Raw genomic sequence first — 17861 nt, 5'->3', positions numbered from 1 at the left:
AAATGAATAAAAGAGCTGGAAATGCAGAAAAACAAAGTTGCTGAGGAACCATCTTGCGCTCGGGGGAGAGACAGAAACAGTCTGGTGAGTTGGGGAAGTATCCAATTCTCCATCTGTCCGGACCTCCCGCCCTCCTCCTTAAGCATTTAAGAGTCTCCAAAGCTCCCGAGTCTGCAAGGGGCTGCGCTCAAGAGTTTCCTGCGGGCTCCAGCCTTTGGGAGCCGGGGATGGCCTTGGGGGGCGCAGGGGTTGCGCGCGGATGTCCTGGCTTGCTCCCGGGCCGGGGAGGGGGCACGGCCAGCTGGGAGGAGCCAGAGCACCGACCGAGAGAAAGCGGCCGGCAGGCGGGCCGGGGAACGGAAGGGAGGGCAGGGCGGGGACTGGAAAGGAGGTGAGGCTGTTCTCCTGGGTCCAGCCCCCTCGCTCCACGCCGAGAGAAATCCGCTATGGGCACCGGCGCCCGACGGAGCGCCCTCGCTGTAGCCTTTGCTCTCCTTCTCCCGCAGAAGCGGCGCCCCCCAGTGTCCGCGAGGGGGCAGCGGCAGGTGAGGCTAATCTCCCCCCTTCCCCAGGCGCGCGTGGGTTGGGTGGCTTTCTGAATCGATCTCTCCCTCTCCCCGGCCTGAGCGCGACCAAGCGTGGGATCCGTCGGAGCGCGCGCGCGAGAGAGAGAGAGAGCGAGGAGAAGTTGAGACTTTCCTAACTCCCTCCCGGGCGGCGGACAGGGGCGATTGGCTGGTCGCGGGGAGGGCGAGTCCGTGCCTCCCTCCCAGCCGGGGCTGAGCTCCGTGGCGCCGGCGGCAGTGCCGCTTACTTCCTCCTCCTCCGTGCCGCCTCGTTGGGGCGCCGCAGGTGAGGAGTCTTTTCGGTGAGAAGGACTTTCCGGGAGGAAGTGTGCGAGTTGGGCTGCTTGGAGGGTGGCCAGTGTGTTTCATCCTTCTGGCAGCGCCTCTTAGTTCTGGCTGGTGTTTCCTGAGTAGGGGGGCTGTTGTCTGGGATGTTAGTTCTTGGAGTGGTAGGGGCTAGAGTTTGGCGCTAAAGAGGCACTGTTTCTGCCATGTGCTTCTTAAGGACCTGAGAAATGCTCCTGCCCCGAGTCAGGCCAGAGGCTCATCTTGTCTGGCCACTTGTTTCTGCGCCGCCCCCCCCCCCCCCGTGATGATCCTGGGCCCCCTTAAAGCTTCCACATCAGCTTTGAATCTGGAAGGGAACCCGAGGGACATCCACTCCAACCCCCTGCCATGCAGGAATCTCAGATAAAGCTTCTGTCCTGCTTTCCTCCCTCTCCATCCAAGAAATATTCAAAGGGACAGTATTTCCAGCCTTTAGCTAGAATAGTTATCTAGCTTCTAGGTTCATGTGCAGTCCTCTAAAAACACAAACGTGCTGTTGAAAAGATTATTTTTCTCCAATGAACTCTGTAGTTCAGGAAGGCAGAAAATAAGCACATAAAGTTGTCCCCTCCCCGCTGAATTCTATGCTGGAAAATGCGTCACCTGTTGAATTTTGGTTTGTCAGGCAGCGATTAAATACATAGAGATCTGGTGGTGATGATGATGATAACAAATAACTTGCCACATCCCATCTCAGAAGAGGTTTGCTAACCAAACAATTCATTTGGGTGATGCAGCTCTGCAGCCCAATGTTATTCAAACCATTTTGAGGGGGATCGGAAGGGTAAGGTGCAAAAATGGCTTTGTTGTGCTTTAATTCTAAAGCAGCCTTCCCCAGCCTGGTGCCCTTCAGATGTTTTGGGCTGCAATTCCTATTGGTTCCAGCCAGCACAGAGGCTAATGGGAATTGTAGTCCAAAGCGTATGAAGGGCCCCAACTTGGGGCAAGCTGTTAGAAAATAATGAACTCCTCGACATGACTGCAATAATGGGCCCTGCTGCATCATGGTCAGGTGTTTGAACTCCTGAAGTCTTCCTTTCCTTGCAGTCGTTTGCATTTTCTTGCTGTGCTCTTGCCCGTATACTGTTGGCTATGACTGAGGTTGGCAGAGGGGAAGGTGGCAGTATTCAGATAACAGGTAGCGCATAGGCCTCCTAACCTTCTGTGCCAGCCCCCTAAGCTACTGTTTGAAGGTTATGGGGTGGCATGTTTTGGCTAAAATTGGGTGAGGAAGGAGTTAAGGGCATGAGCTTGTGGATTGCATTAAGGGCCTCCTATTTTCACCTCTGTGTCCTCTGTCCTAACTCCAGAACATCCCTGTTGACTACATTATCCACCCACATTCCAACTTGGACAAGGAAGTTGGTGCTATTTCATGTCTAGCCCCCCCCCCCCCCACTGCAGTCTTTTCCTGGTTGACTTCTGAGCTGCACCAACTCACTAACACCTTTGCTTTATTGCAGGCAGGCAGTTGAGTTCCCTGGTCTTGTGGGGCAAAATTCTCAAATCCTTTCCATCCAAGGCAAGGGTGAAAAGAAACCATTGCAGAGGCCAGCTGTCCTTCTAGGGCAGGGATTCTGTGAAGGAAATGATCTGAAGCTCCTCAGGATCTTTCTGAGCTTGCCCAGGAACTTTGAAAGGGCCCTGCATTTCTACTACCAAGATGGCTCTGCAAAACTTCACACAGCCTCAATATCACCCACAGCCCACTGGCCCAAGTGGTGGCCTGCTGGGCTTGTACAGCATGGTGCACTCCTTCCTAGGGATGGTACAACCCAACACCTTCCCAGCAGGTAAGTGGTATAGCAAGGCAGGTTTTGCCAGACCTGGTCTTCCCTATTATCAAGGGCTACTGTGGTACAGAATAAAATTGGGTTATGAGCCTGTGAACGGAAAACATATATTCTCCAAAGACAGCTTACTTTCTCCATTATGCACACAGGTCCCACTTTCCAAGCACCCACTAGGTGAATATTCACTTATTGAACATGAGGAATTAACACCTGAACCTCGCTGTACACATCACAGATTCAGATATCAGAACCGAGAGCATTTTTTCCTTCCTTGTTTGCTTGTTGGAGAGAGGGGAAACTGATGGGACAAATCAGAGTGCATTTTGCAGAGGGATTTCCCGGTTTGATTTTTGCGGGGGTGGGGGGAGTCAAAATTCAATGATCAGGAATGCGTTATAAATTTCCCCATAGGAATAAATGGAGATCAATGACTTGTTATTCAAATGCTCGCCAAACAAACGATTTCAGGGAACACATTGTGTTTAGATAGCAGGACCTGCACATACCGAGAAGTTGCCTTTGGGATAGATGTTGCAGTTGACAACTTTCCCAGGATGAGACAAGAATTGAGGTGTGGATGGCAAACAACTTTTGAGTTTCCAGTACCTTTCTATGGCACAGTGCATTGATATACTGCCTACCTAGTGCTGGAGACAAAGGGCTATACCCTGTAAAGTTGGCCTGTTAGTGTGAGGAGTCCCACCTGTACAGCAGGACTGCCTCTCCCCATGTACACCCACACCCACAATCTGTTCTTTAGGATTGGGGAAAACCGTGGAACAGATTTGTGGGTGTGTAGACGAGAGGGAGAGGAATTCCCATTACTCTTGTGGAAGTTATTGTACTAAGGGGATGACTTTGGATACAACCAGAAAACTGTATTTTACTATGCTGGGATGAGATATTGTGTCTTTTGCTTTTGGAGTCCATACTTGTGACAGTATGACTAAAAAGTGGGTGGAGGAGATGATGGGGCATACCATAATTTACACATCAGTGAGTCTGGCAGATAGAAGCCACATACCATTAGCTGTTGGGTGCGTTTATTGTGCAATATTCCTTCCTCAAATGTTGAAAAAATATGAGCCAACCTTTGGAGAGTCTTCATATCTACTGAGAGAACAGCATGCAGTGCAATTCTGTGCATGTCTGTGCAGAAGTAAGCTCCAGTGAGCTTAATGGGAAATACTCCTCTGTAAGTGGGCACAGGAATGTGGCTTTTATTTCTCTCCTTGCTCCATTTGCCTGCTTGCTTGTTTCAGGCTCCTGTGCCAATCACCAGAACAGGTTTTTTTTAAGTGTAAAAAAAAAAAACCTTCTTAAAAAGAAAAATAAATTGCTGAACAAATGTTTGATGACTTATTCATGCAGGCACTTGAGAAAACAACACAAAAAGAAAACGGTGTCTGAAGCACAGGAGACAATAGGCACCTAGTTTATAACTACTGTGTGTGTCCTTTGAGGAGGGAAGGCAGAGGGAAGCAGCAGGCACCCTGCAGCAAAACAAAAGTCCACACCCACTCCTGTTTCTGTATATGTCTTTGTGCGGTTTAAGAGGAGCCACATAACTAACTTTCAGCCTGCCCATGCATTTTGCAAGATAAACCTCCAAGCTGTGTCATGCTTTCTATTAAATGGCACCAGACTTTCATGTAAAACTCCAGCAGAAGGTCTTAGAGGTCTCTGGCGAGAAAGAGAGAGGGGTTATCCAGCTCTGAACACGTTGGTTCCGGTGACAGAAAATACAAATGGCCCCTCACTACCAATGATTTGTTTAATTGCATCTCTGCCCATTTCACATATAATCATAGCTGTCAACTTTTCCCTTTTCTTGTGAGGAATCCTATTGGGAATAAGGGAATTTCCCTTTAAAAAAGGGAAACGTTGACAGCTATGCATATAATTGCAGTTTACAGGCAGCCTTCAAATGCAGCCCCACATACAGTCCAATGCAGTAGTCAAACCTGGAAGTTAACAGAGCATGGATAACTACAGCTAAAGGCTCTTTGAGGTCAGAGCACAGGTCACCTGACACCACCAGCATGGTCTTGTCATTTAAAAATGTCCCTCATTCTCTGTGTTATATATGAATAGGAGGGAGACATGATTAAAAAAGCATGGCAGCCTCTGCTTCATCTAGTTTGGCCTTGAGGTAGGCTGTGTTATCTGGGATAATCACGAAGAAGGCCCTGAGATTATGATTTCTTATCTTCTTGTGATGCAACTTAAAACGTTGTTGGATCCTCTTTTTGTAGCAGTGTGTTGCATGCTGACTCATGCTCTGTTTGTGGTCAGCAACCTTAACTTCATGACCTTCCCAACAGTTACTGGCTCCTGCTCCTTTAAAGACCAGACACAGACAGACTCCTAAAATCAATGATATAGCTAGTCACAATTTAATGGGTTGTGGGTTTTTTGAGTAATAGCTAGTGAGAATTGGTGCCCCTTTTGACGTTCAAACCATCAAATTGGTTAGGTATGAATAAGATCCCTGCCCTTATGGAAAAAAATTACTCACAAATTAAGACTGGCAAGAGGAACAAAGCACAAAGATACGGTACCTTTGTGGGGAAATGCTGGAGAATCCACAAATTCTCCAGAAAAGCAAAGACCAGTTCCAACTCATGGTCACTTAATAATTTTTTTTTTTAAAGCAGATGTATACTGTTTTAAGTTTGGGTGTATGTATAGGAATACAGGTTTTCATAATGTATTTTTGGGGCATGTGAAATGTAAAAAAAGGGGGGGAATGAACAAGGTTCAGCCTAAGAACAGCCATGCTGGATTAGTTTGAAGGTCTAGTTTGAAGGTCCAAGACTGGCCATCTTGGATGCTTCAGGTAAGGAATGAAGCCAAAAGCTTCCTCTTTGTTGTTGGTCCCCATATATGGTATTCAGAGGTTTATTGTCGGGGGGGGGGGACGATTGTCAGTCCTGGGGCCACATTCCCTTCCGGGCAACCTTCCAAGGGTTGCATGCCATTAATGGGTGTGGAAAAAGGCACACGTGGGTAGAGGCAATTAATGCAAATATTACTTTTCCTAGATAAGGCTATTTTCCTAACATGCACTCACACTCTCTTTCATCCATCCAGGCAGGCAAGAGGTGTTACCAGAGTTCAGGGGCTCATTCCAGCCAGGCAAAAACATTAGGTCTGCAGAGGAGAGCCAACGAGGGGTGTGGCCTGAGGAGAGTTCTGACTGTGAGATAGAGAGGCTTGGAGGACAACATTTTGCCCCTGGGCCTGAGGTTCCCTGCTCTGTGATTGTGCCTCTGACAAGCGAGGTTTTAACATGGCTTCTAACATGGCATTTGCTGCCATTGTTGGTGCTCCCTGCTGGGTTTATATTTGCAATGAATTATCTGCCACAGCCCCTAAATTTGGCTAATTATGGCCAGTTCAGGAACCCACCAGTCTATCTGTGAAATGTTGGGTTTTATTGTCCAGATCACACATGCTACACAGCATAAGAACCAAATATCTGTCATTTTGCTGTCCCTTCACAGTTTTGAGGGATCCTTTTGGAGTACCTAACAGTCTCCTTAGGATTTTCCTGTGCTGAATATTTTGGCGGTCATTTGCAAATCTCATACCTGCCTCCAGATAATTTGTCAACAAGTTAAATATTGCTTCTCACAATAGAAAGTCCTTCAGGGTAGCCTTCATGGCTTATTTCCCTCATTTGTTTATTCTCTCTGCTTTTGATTGTTTGATCACTTGCCATTCCATAAGCAGACCTGTTCTCTTATCCCATGACTGCTAAGTTTACTCAAGAGGTTTTGGTGGGAAACTCTCTCAGACGTTTGCTGGCAGTCCAATTATGTCAACTGGATCAGTCTAATTGATCTCCATGTTTTTGTTGGCAGTCTCACATAGTTATACAAAGACTGGTTAGGCAGTACTTCACTGTGCAGCATGTTTGCAACCTGAAGAGCCATTAGCATGGACTTTACCAACCTGCAGAACCCAGCCAGAAATAGACACCCCAGTATATTTTTCTGTCCTTCCATCATCAACCCCTGATGCCCTCAGTAGTGATTTTTTTAAATATACCTTTCATCAAGATTAGATGTAGCCCCTGGTGGCTGGATAAACTAGGCAGAGAATGGATTTCACAGGAAAATTGTACCCTTAAGTCCTTTGTAAGACATGTGGGGCAGAGGGAGTGAGGAATTGAGCTATTTTATCCTAAGCCTTGGGAGGGCAATGGGATTTAACAGGTCATCAAGGGAAGCTGAAACAGATAGGAATATTCGTTTGATGTCAGCACTCCACCCACTTTGGCTGGAATGGCACTCTTCATAGAATGCATGGGTACCAATATAACTGGTTGCAGCAAGGAAGCTGTTCCAGCTTCAGTCAATCATTAACTTCTCTTTTTAAAAAAATTCCCAAGTGATCTGATTCCTAGATGCAGAAGAGAGAAGTGTGTTTGGGGGGCGGGGAGGAGGAAGGGAAAGAATGGAGCCAAGAGAGATGGCAAATGGGACCAGGAAGGAGGAACTGGAAGGGGAAGGTGGATGTCTTGGGAGGGAGGAACAAGATGTGCTGTCACCAAGGACTCTGTGGCCCATTATACATCACACTAAACCAAATAGTGGCTTGGCACACATGAGCAAACATTTAGGTTACTGGAAAGAAAAGTGCAAGCTGCTTTGCTCTTTCTGCCTTCATGCTGCAAGCTATGGTTTGGCTTAGGGTTACATCTGAACCTCACAGTTTGTCTCAATCCAGAAAAGCCACGAGCTGCAGCCAAGGCTTGTTCTGTGGCTTACCACTCGTGGCTTGTCTGGGAGGAATAAACCAGGAGCCTGGCTCACAGGTGTGAACTGTGCCACAGAGTCCTGGATGACAGCACCTCTTGTTGCAATCTTCTCTTCCGAAATCCACATGGGTCCACAGCAAGCATTATAAAGTTTTTAAAGGCTTGGTTCAGAGCCACGTCCTCAAGTTGTGTGGGGCCATTGTCCACTCTGGGCGTTCAAATATCATGAGTCAGGGTTTACACATTTTGACCTTTTATGTTCTTTTATGATGTGGTTTCTTTATTTTTGTGGTTGCATTTCCCAGCTTCTCTGGCATGAGGGCTAAAAATCGCTGCCTTTGTTGCAATACTGCTAAGAATACTGTGCCATTTATTGATGTTCTGATGATTTAATCACAGTCATATTTTCTAAGATGGCTACAGCCTGTACTTTCTTGGAGTCAGAGGAACTGGGGTTCAAGCCTAGCAGAGAGCCATACTGGGAGCCATGCCCATCCCCCCAGTTTCTCAAGAAGGGTTGCATGCTGAATTTTCTTAGTAGCAGTTTGTTTATTTATTTTTACATTTCTTTATTAATTTATATACTGCCCTTCATCAAACGACCACAGGGTGATTTACAGCATAGAACATAATAAGCAATATATGTCAATATGTTACTAAATATCCATACAATAAAAAAACCAGTTTATATACATACCAATTATTGCGTATTATGAATTGTAGTGGAGAATATATAAAAGTACATAATACTTTATGAGCAAGACATACTAAGCAGTAATGTCAAATTATACACAATGTCTTCCCAGCAGTGAATATCACAACTCAACGGAGTTATTGCCTACTTATCTCAGGTGCAACTATAGAACATAGCGCATATCTAAGAACAATAGCCTCTTGATAAATATGGGAGGGGAAAACCTGCTGGATACCTAAAGTGCAGAAATAGTGTACAAACGCACATACTTTTCTGTATACAAAGCTAGCTCTTAATCCCACCTTCCCTTTCTTCTCTTTTTTCACCCTGGGATATCTTCACTTCCCTGCCTTTCTCTCAGTGGCCTTTCATCATCTATCTGATACTTTCATGGGGGTGCATACTTTGCTCCCCTAACGTTTCACCTAAGGGAAGAAACCAAAAGCGTTCCTATCCCTTGAGGTCATCCTTGTGGGCACTGGTCCATCACTGGTAGCCTGCAGCCTGCCTGGTTAGTAGAGTCCAGTTTGCTTGCCTCTTTGCAGCGACAGCTAATGGACAATGCCTCATGCACTCAAATGCTGAACGATTAGTATAAAATGTTAAACAGTCTTGGAAAGTATCCTCAGCTATAAGAGGCAGAGAGTAAAGTCTTTGAAGCTCACCGTGCTTTCCTCCCTGGAGGCACCCCTTTGCTTTGTTGTTATTTTACACACTCCAAAATGGAGCCCTGGGCATTGTGTGTGTGTGTGTGTCCTGTGCATGCAGGTCTTAGCTCTGATTTAACTTTCTGTGGTCTGGTTGTTTGCACACATTTACAAGGCCATTCTATCCAATGAAGAGAAAAGCTTCCTGACCCTCTCTGGTGTGAGGTTTGCACACACTGGTTTGTATTGGACATGTGGCAGAGACTCTTTCTCCATCCCCTCTCCTGTCTCCATTCCACTCCATACTGTCATCAGAGATTCCAGTTTCCAGTCAGTCCGCTTGTCCTCAGCCAGACCTGAGCCATGGCATACGTCTTACTATATTGAGATAAATATTCAGCATAAAATGGACTTTGACTTGCTTTTTGATGTTTCTGTGCTTTCCAGTGCTTTTTAACATCTTGCTCTTCTTGAAAACTCCTCACAACTTTAGAATGAAAGCACCAGAACTAGTCGCTGTGTTTCAGTTGCACAGGAAAATTGCTGCTGTTAATCTCCACCCTGCCGCCGTCGCCCACAACTTTTGTTAATGCAGGAACTTCCCGTTCAATAATGCTACCCTGCAGACTAATAGAATCATAGAATCATAGAGTTGGAATAGACCACAAGGGCCCTCGAGTCCAACCCCCTGCCAAGCAGGAAACACCATCAGAGCACTCCTGACATATGGTTGTCAAGCCTCTGCTTAAAGACCTCCAAAGAAGGAGACTCCACCACACTCCTTGGCAGCAAATTCCACTGTCGAACAGCTCTTACTGTCAGGAAGTTCTTCCTAATGTTTAGGTGGAATCTTCTTTCTTGTAGTTTGGATCCATTGCTCCGTGTCCACTTCTCTGGAGCAGCAGAAAACAACCTTTCTCCCTCCTTTATGTGACATCCTTTTGTATATTTGAACATGGCTATCATATCACCCCTTAACCTCCTCTTCTCCAGGCTAAACATGCCCAGCTCCCTTAGCCGTTCCTCATAAGGCATCGTTTCCAGGCCTTGGACCATTTTGGTTGCCCTCCTCTGGACACTGGAATATTCCTCTGGAATATTTAGATCATATCCTGGTGTCATAGCCCCATAGTCTTTCGTCTCCAGCCTTTGAGGCTCAACACTGCTTATTTGTGTTTATATAATTCTGTGGATCACATCTCAATTTACTGTCAGTGCATTTTTCTTTTTCCTGGGTTTTAAATCTGATTGTGTATAATGACGAGTCTTACCTGCTAGGTGGTGATCACCCAACTTCCTTCCTTGCACAACAAAGGGAGGCATTTGACAAAGTTGAAATGAATGAACCTAACCTAGTCACAGTTGTTCATTTCAGTAGGTAAAATTCAGTTGAATACCACCCAAAGTCACTACAGGTGGTTTAGACCACAGCACCATTCACATCCCTTCAAGCTTGCTAGTTTTACCTAAAACCTGGAGAAACTGATATTCTCAGTCCCATATGTTTACAGGCTAGAACCAGCTGCTCAGTAGTGGGAGAAGAATACATAGGTGGGCCATTGGCCTGGTTTAGCGAGGCTCATTTTAGGTGCTTATGTTTTTACCTGCTAGATCAGAGTGGGCAGAAGGCAGATCTAGCTTTACTGGTAGATCTTTGAGTGATTTGCAGTAGATCAGGAAGGGTTTCCGACTGCCAATTGTTTTGTGGCAGCAAAACGATCCCTTTTCTCCAAATTATATTGTCAAAATGAAACAAGCTTGGTGTGGATTTTTGTGTGGAAGGATCATAGGCTCAGAATTATTTAATGCTAAGCACATGTATTTTGCATTAGGCTCTGGGTGATGGATCTCAGGGTTCCAGTTAAAATCAAGTAAACTTCACCAGCCTGAAGGTCTGGTCTGTTTTCTGCAGTTCCCAGGACACAGCATTTTCTCTTCAGAGCTGTTGAAGCTCAGAGGACATGTTTGCTAAGCATACAGTATGGCACCCCTTAGTGGTAAAGTGGGGTATTGCTTAACTTGGGCTGCAAAGGGGGGGAAAGTTTCTTTTCTATCAGCATAATGTTTATTGAGCACTATAGCACGTGGCACAAAATAAAAAGAGAGAAAGAAATTCCATATGTGATGTGCATAGAGTCATTCAAACGGATTATAGCAGGAGAGCTTTGGAGAAGGACAGCTGGAGAAAATAGGGTCTCATCCTGGTAACGTAGGCTACGGGTAGGAATTTCCAAAGAGATCTCAGTGTTGAGTGATGCACAAATGTCCAATAATGTAGGTGATGGTATATTCCCTCTTCCCCCTCCCGGCACTGCTGACCCCTCTGTTCTTCTCCTCAGATCTTCTGACTCGCCTGATCCAGCGCCAGGTTAATTTCACAGACCCAGCAGCGTATAAAGAGGTGACTTATTTATTTTTTTGTATTGGTTCATGGAACTCAGAGGCTAGTGGGTGGCAGTTGGTGAACCTGGACAGGGATGAAAAGGAAATGTTGGTGTGGTAGGCTCAGCAAACACCAAAAGGTTGACACTTCACCCAGAAGTCAAATGTGGCCAGTCTCTCTCTCTCTCTCTCTCTATATATATATATACAGTACAAATGAAAACATTCTCAGTTGCTCTCTGCAAGCTGAATAAACCCAGTAAAGATTCTGATAGGGACTCAGGGATGCATGATGGCCCCTCTTTCAGGAGAATGAAATTAAGATCAGTTGGGGCGTTGGAAGGAGAGTGCTAGGGAGAAGTCCAGAAAAAACCCTGGTTTGGAGGATCAGACTAGGCCAAGCTTGCCTAGACAGTGCCATGCCTTCCCAGTACACTCTTGGTGCTAGCATGCGCTGTTTACATTATCCTGGGAGGCTAAGCAGGAAAGACCTTCTGAGGTCTGAGCTTCCACAGCCACATTGTTCATAGGGATTACTGGACCTGTGATTATGTGTGACTCTGGGTGGGAACTTTTGAAGCCCGTGTGCAAGACCTCAATGCCCTGTGCAAGCACACATATACCCTGATGACTAACAAGAGCAGCCTGATCCTTGCCAGGAATGCAGGAGCAGGGGTAGAAGCCTGTAAGCCCTGGTATATGCTGCTAGGTCACTACCTCTAGATGAGCAAAGTGGACTCCAGAATAAGAAACTTCATGTCCAGTACATGGCCAAGAAAACATTCTAATAAATCCAGATTGTTTTTGAAGAAGAACCATCAGTGGACTCCTGGGGACCACCCTGTGCTGAGCCCTTCACCCTTTTATTTTGGGGCAGGCAGGTGTCTTTGAATGATCGTACTAGCTGACTACTGTGTCTGTTTGTTTTCTTCTCTCCTCCCCTCCCCATCTCTAGATGTTTGTATACCAAGCAGGCTTCCTCGTTTGCCTTGTCATTGGTCTTCTTTTCATCATCCTTGTGCCCCTAGTGGGTTTGTTCTTCTGCTGCTGCCGCTGCTGTGGGCACTGCGGCGGCTCCATGTACCAGAAGCAGGTGAAAAACACCAATTGCAAGAGGCGGACGTTATTTGCATTCCTGCTAGCTGTCTCTACCATTCTCGTGTGAGTTGAGTACTATACTGAGCACAAAACGAACAGGGCGGGAGTGGGTTATTGCTGTGACTAGTTCAGCATGGAGTTTATTCCAATCTGTCTACATTGCCCATTCAGCAGTAGTGGACAGCATGGTGAGGCTGTGCTGCTCACCTGACTTCCCCCTGGCTGAGTCAGTGCAGCATACTGTGACTGTGGCTGAGGGATGAGGTTAAAGGTAAAGGTAAAAGGAACCCCTGACCATTAGGTCCAGTCGCGGAAGACTCTGGGGTTGTGGCGCTCATCTTCTGGCGAACCAGAGCAGCACACAGAAACACTGTTTACCTTCCCGCCGGAGCGCTACCTATTTATCTACTTGCACTTTGACGTGCTTTCGAACTGCTAGGTTGGCAGGAGCTGGGACCGAGCAATGGGAGCTCACCCCGTCGTGGGGATTCGAACCACCGACCTTCTGATCAGCAAGTCCTAGGCTCTGTGGTTTAACCCACAGTGCCACCCGCACCCCTTGAGGGATGAGGTTGGTGCAAATGCACCAGTGGAGCCAATCTAGTGCTTCTGCCAGCATGCTTGCATCATGCTGACCTTACCTCCCACCCTCCATCCTGGTAACTCAGCTGGACAGGAGGTCAGGTGATGGAGCAGCCCCCAACTATACAGCTACTGCCATTCGGACCCAATTTCAAGCAAGATGCACCTGCTTAGCTGTCTGATATGAATTGGCTTGTCTCACCTGCATGTACACTGTTTGTAGGCCAGGTGGGCACTTCTTTTATGTGCTGATGTCGTACACATAGTGGCTGCAGGTCTACTTTAAATGAGACAATTTATTTGTCTACTTGGCATCACTTTTAAGTCTGCCCACAGTCTTTTATGATGGTCTTGTGCAAAGGAATGGCTTCCTGGAGCTGAAGGAGGATGGGATGGTCCCTGCAGGGAGGCCCAACAGGAAATTGCACTGTGCGTGTAAGCTACTTCTATTGTGTAAAATGAAAAGTTGAGGTTAGTAGCTCTGGCAACAGAGATGGAGTTTCCAAACCTTTGGGGAGCTGGGAGATCAGCCACTAGAGACATTTAGCAGTGCAGTATGATAAAAGTAGGCCTTAATTCTTGCCATTTCTAAAGCAAGTATATCTCCTCACTGAACAACTACAGAGTTACATTGGAGTCCAGGGGAAATGATGAATGACACTATTTCCAGTCAGACTTGACCTCCAGCATCACTGTTCCTATCAATTCAGCACATGGTTCAAGTCTGAGCAGCCGGTCACTAATTTTCTGCCAGAACAACTTGAGGCACATGAGCATAAATGTGTGAAGGGAGACTCCCAGGAGCCTTCTGTGGCATGGCTGGCTGCTTAGGAACCAGAGCATGGCTGGCTTTTACTCTGGAGCATGCCATCACAGGCACAAGCAACTGCCAGAGCCCTTTCTGCACCATTTGTCCTTGCACTAGTTCTACGGAGGTTCTTGCAGACCCGAGGGAACCCAGGGCGCCTATGAAGTGCTGAATTATTTCAGTATCATAAAGTTGGAATGGATCTAAAAGTGACCTGGATTAACCTCTGACCAGGCACCCCCAAAATAAACCTATACATTCAAGATTACAATGTGTTGCAAGCACAGGGTGGGTACTACAGAGTAAATAGTTGGAGACGAATCACACAGACATGCAAGTCACATGCTGCAGTTTTACTGCTGCCTTTGGGAGGTACTAGTAGGTCTCCATGACCTGCTCACATTGCCTATGCTGTATCCCCCATTTGCTCCCCCCCCCCAAAATGGCACAATGTCAATCAAGACACTTCATAGATAAGTCACAACTTTGTTGATACCCATTGTTATGCTTTTTGACTGGTTGCATGATATTACTAGCTTTTCCTCTTTGAGGAGAAGCCACTTCAGTATGAAGAGTTGTCCTCTCAACTCTGCCTGCTTCCTTCACTGCAGGGCTGGGGATATTTGTGCGTATGTCAGCAACCGTCAGCTATCACAAGGAATCAGTGGAGGCTTTGCCACTTTGAACAATACGATGGACAACCTGTTCATGTTCCTGAACTCTATCCCTAAGGTATATAGTCTATAAGCTGCATTATGCACCTTCCCCTGCTTCATTTCTGCAGGCAGGTGTCTTCTGCATTGTCCTATCCTCCATGCATGATCGCTTCTCCTGCCCTGCCTACATAGTCAGGTGTTCTTCTTCCTCTTGCTCTGCTTGTTTCCTACCCAGCCTCCAAATGCCTCGCCCTGTTTCCCAGAAATGCACCTCTGTATCCCTACCTCCAACCTCCAATGATCTACTTCTTATGAGCATCATTGCACTGTTTAGCGGCCATTATCCCACTGACATGCCCTAAATCTGCACTTTCAACACTTCAGTGGCCATGGCAAACTATTTAGCCACTATCAGTTAGCAAGGGAAACTGGATCAGATGATACCTGAGGAAGAATCCTGTGCCAGGAATAGAGGTCAATGGCTTTTCAAGCACAGGTACAGGGCTACAAGGGTCATCTTGGTAGTTTTGGACTTCAGTGCCTTCTCAGGCACCTGTTTTCCATATCTGCTTTGATTAGGATATAAAAATATACTCGTTTAAACAGCAGCACAAACTGTTCATAGTACTGGAAGGCACAAATGCTTTGCTGTTAACACAGAATTATCAAAATGGTGCTGAGCTACATTGTTTACCAAGGTATATTGGTTTAATGGTACAGTGGTGCCTCGCAAGACGAAATTAATCCGTTCCGTGAGGCTCTTCGTATAGCGGTTTTTTCGTCTTGCGAAGCAAGCCCATTGACAGCTTAGCGGATTAGTGCTATTAGCGGTTTAGCAGCTTTTAGCGATCAGCTGTTAAGCGGCTTATCAGCGGATCAGCTGATAAGCGGCTTAGCGGCTTAGGAAAAGGGGGGGAAAGGGAAAAAAAACCCGCAGGAACCCGCAAGACATTATCGTCTTGCGAAGCAAGCCCATAAAGAAATTCGTTTTGTGAAGCGCCTCCAAAACGGAAAACCCTTTCGTCTAGCGGGTTTTCCGTCTTGCGAGGCGTTCGTCTTGCGGGGCACCACTGTACCTCCCACTGAAGGCAGCTCCCACAAGAAACACAGGGACCAATATATCATGCCATGCTAACTTCTTAGAGCTGTTTCTGAATAGTGAATTAAATTGTTCTTTGGGAAACCATTTGCAAAACCTCCATGTGCCTGAAATATCTTTTTAACCCATGCTTAACCATGGGGATTGGCAGGAGCTGGTCTGGATAGAAACACCCACCATACCTGGAGGCAAAATAACTGCAGTTGTGCTCCCAGTCCACAAAATGTTGGGTTGGCTGTGGCTTCAGTGTCTCTTCACCTGCAGATTAGATGGTAGTCAATTTTGTATGTTCAGCTCCTCAATTTTTTTGCAAATAGTATTTGCCTCTATGGTGGAAGACACTCGTGAACACTTACTTTTAAGCTGTGATCCATCATGAAGTTCCACATATATTTTTGCAGGACAAACGTAAGTGTGTTTATGTCAAAATTGGTGCTCAAAGGGGACTGATTTCCCAGTAAGTGTACACAGGATGTAGTCTTTAGGGCTTATTTTGTAGACTTTCTACACAATATTTATTTATTTAGGCTATTTATATAATGCTATTTCATAGAAAACAGACATCAATTAAGTATTGTGGAAAGATGTATTCTAAATGGCAGTGATTCAGGAGTTCAAAGAAACCTTTTCAACTGGATTGGTTTAAAACTGGGGAGTGAGACAATGCGGAAGCAATACACTTCAGTACAATGGGCACTTTTGAGTCCTCTGTGTTCAAGCAATGCACATCATGTTGTTGTCCTTATAATTTCATATACCTGACCATAAATATGTTCAGGATCTTGATCCTGCTTGCTGCCCCCTCCCCTGCAGAGCATACTGTATTTCATCACTTTCCTGGTTCTTCACAGGAGATTAATGACATCATTGACTCCAGTTCGGTGCCACTGAAGCAAGCCAATCAGAGCCTGCAAGGTCAGTTTCTGCCACTGGCCACAATCTGTGTTGTCTAAATCTTGAGTGAGGGAGGCAAAAAAAGTAGGCCTCAAGCTTGTAAATCAACTGAAATTACCCAGTCTCATTGGTGGAGGTGTAGCCAAGGAGCAAGCCAGGAGTCAGGGTCAAAGAGCAGGCCACAACTGGAGGAGAAACCAAGAGTTTGGGAGTCAGAAATGGAGGACAAACTAGCTGGCATGAACAAAGAAGAATGAAGGATTCAGCGAACACACCAGTGCTCAGGAAGACTTTGTTGCTCAAGCAAGGCTCAGCTGAAATGGGTAGCCTTTTATATTTCTTCCTGCTCAGGAAGATCCAGTGTCCAGCCATGGTGGGTAGAGTCAGACCAGTACTGGAAGGGTCTTCACCAAGAAGATGTTCACCTGAAGCTCAGTGCTCTACCACACAAGACAGCTGCATACAGACCCAGCATTTCCTGAGAATTAGAAGTCTGCCCCAAAGTTCAGTGGTCATCTGCAGAATTCCTTCCTATACCCTTGTGGCCTGCTTCAGCCACGCAGTCATCACTGAGTTCTGATCCTACTGTAGAACGTTGGTTTATACCCAAAGCATTGCCCATTATCCCTTTATCATTCAAGGAGATCTCAATGTCCATAAACCATTTTTTCTGACATTTGGTATGTGACATAATAGTGGGAAGCATTCTTGTTGATCCTCTTGTTCTGATGTTTTCTCTGCAGAGATTGGGCAGACTTTGGGAGACAAGATCAAGAATCAAATAGGTGGACGAGTAAACGAAGCACTGGACGATGCTGAACATCTTCTCAATGGTACTGACCTACTGTCTAATGAAGAGTGTGTTGTGGGATCTAGTAGTAGAGATGGAGGCCCAGAAAGTGTGTCTCTTTAACTGTGGCACAGGGTGAGGCAAAGGTGATCAGAGGACAAAGACGGTTTAGAGCAGTGTTTCCCAACCTTGTGCCTCCAGATGTTTTTGGCCTACAACTCCCATCATCCCTAGCTAGCAAGACCAGTGGTCAGGGATGATGGGAGTTGTAGGCCAAAAACATCTGGAGGCACAAGGTTGGGAAACACTGGTTTAGAGCATGGGTCAAGAATTTTTGGCTCTCCAGATGTTGTTGGGACTCCAACTCCCATCAGCCACAGCCAGCATGGCTAATGATCAGGGCTGATGGGAACTGTAGTCCAGCAACTTCTGGAGGGTCAAAGGATAGCCAGCCCCTGCTTGGGAGAAAAGTGCTTGTTGCTGTAGTTCATTATCCTGAATTTGATTTGTTTGTTTAAAGCATTGTTTTGTTTTGTTTATGTATTTACCCCTCTTTATGTGACTGCTTTAATATGTGGAACTGGCAATATTATAGGTCCTGTATAGTATTTGTTCTGCATTTGTAAGAAATGGATCTTGTAGTGTGGCAGCCCCCACACCTCAGAACTCCTTGCCTATTGACATCAGGCAGGCACCTACATTGTGCTCTTTTTGGCACCTGCTTAAAACATTTTTGTTTAGGTAAGCCTATCCAGATATG

The 17861-nt window shown here is 46.1% G+C and overlaps 1 protein-coding gene across 4 annotated transcripts in view; it reads left to right on the top strand.

Annotated features, from left to right (window-relative positions):
- The first annotated feature begins 321 nt into the window (after window positions 1–321).
- LOC310844171 (prominin-1-A-like) overlaps window positions 322–17861 on the top strand; it is a 32858-nt gene continuing 15318 nt past the window's right edge. The window contains exons 1-7 of one of the 4 annotated variants that reach the window (XM_083737940.1): window positions 322–545; window positions 2357–2686; window positions 11132–11193; window positions 12130–12335; window positions 14274–14394; window positions 16269–16332; window positions 17055–17144. In XM_083737940.1, coding sequence (XP_083594066.1) covers window positions 2557–2686; window positions 11132–11193; window positions 12130–12335; window positions 14274–14394; window positions 16269–16332; window positions 17055–17144 — 673 coding nt within the window. In that variant the 5' untranslated portion in view covers window positions 322–545; window positions 2357–2556. Of the gene's footprint in view, window positions 869–2356; window positions 2687–11131; window positions 11194–12129; window positions 12336–14273; window positions 14395–16268; window positions 16333–17054; window positions 17145–17861 lie in introns of all 4 variants that reach the window. The other 3 variants (XM_083737943.1, XM_083737941.1, XM_083737942.1) reach the window with 3 other exon arrangements.

The sequence above is a fragment of the Podarcis gaigeae genome (genome assembly GCF_964106915.1).
Source record: "Podarcis gaigeae genome assembly, chromosome: 5".
NCBI classification, from domain to species: Eukaryota; Metazoa; Chordata; class Lepidosauria; order Squamata; family Lacertidae; genus Podarcis; species Podarcis gaigeae.
Note: the sequence above shows the minus strand (reverse complement) of the source record. Positions and strands in the feature narration are given on the sequence as shown.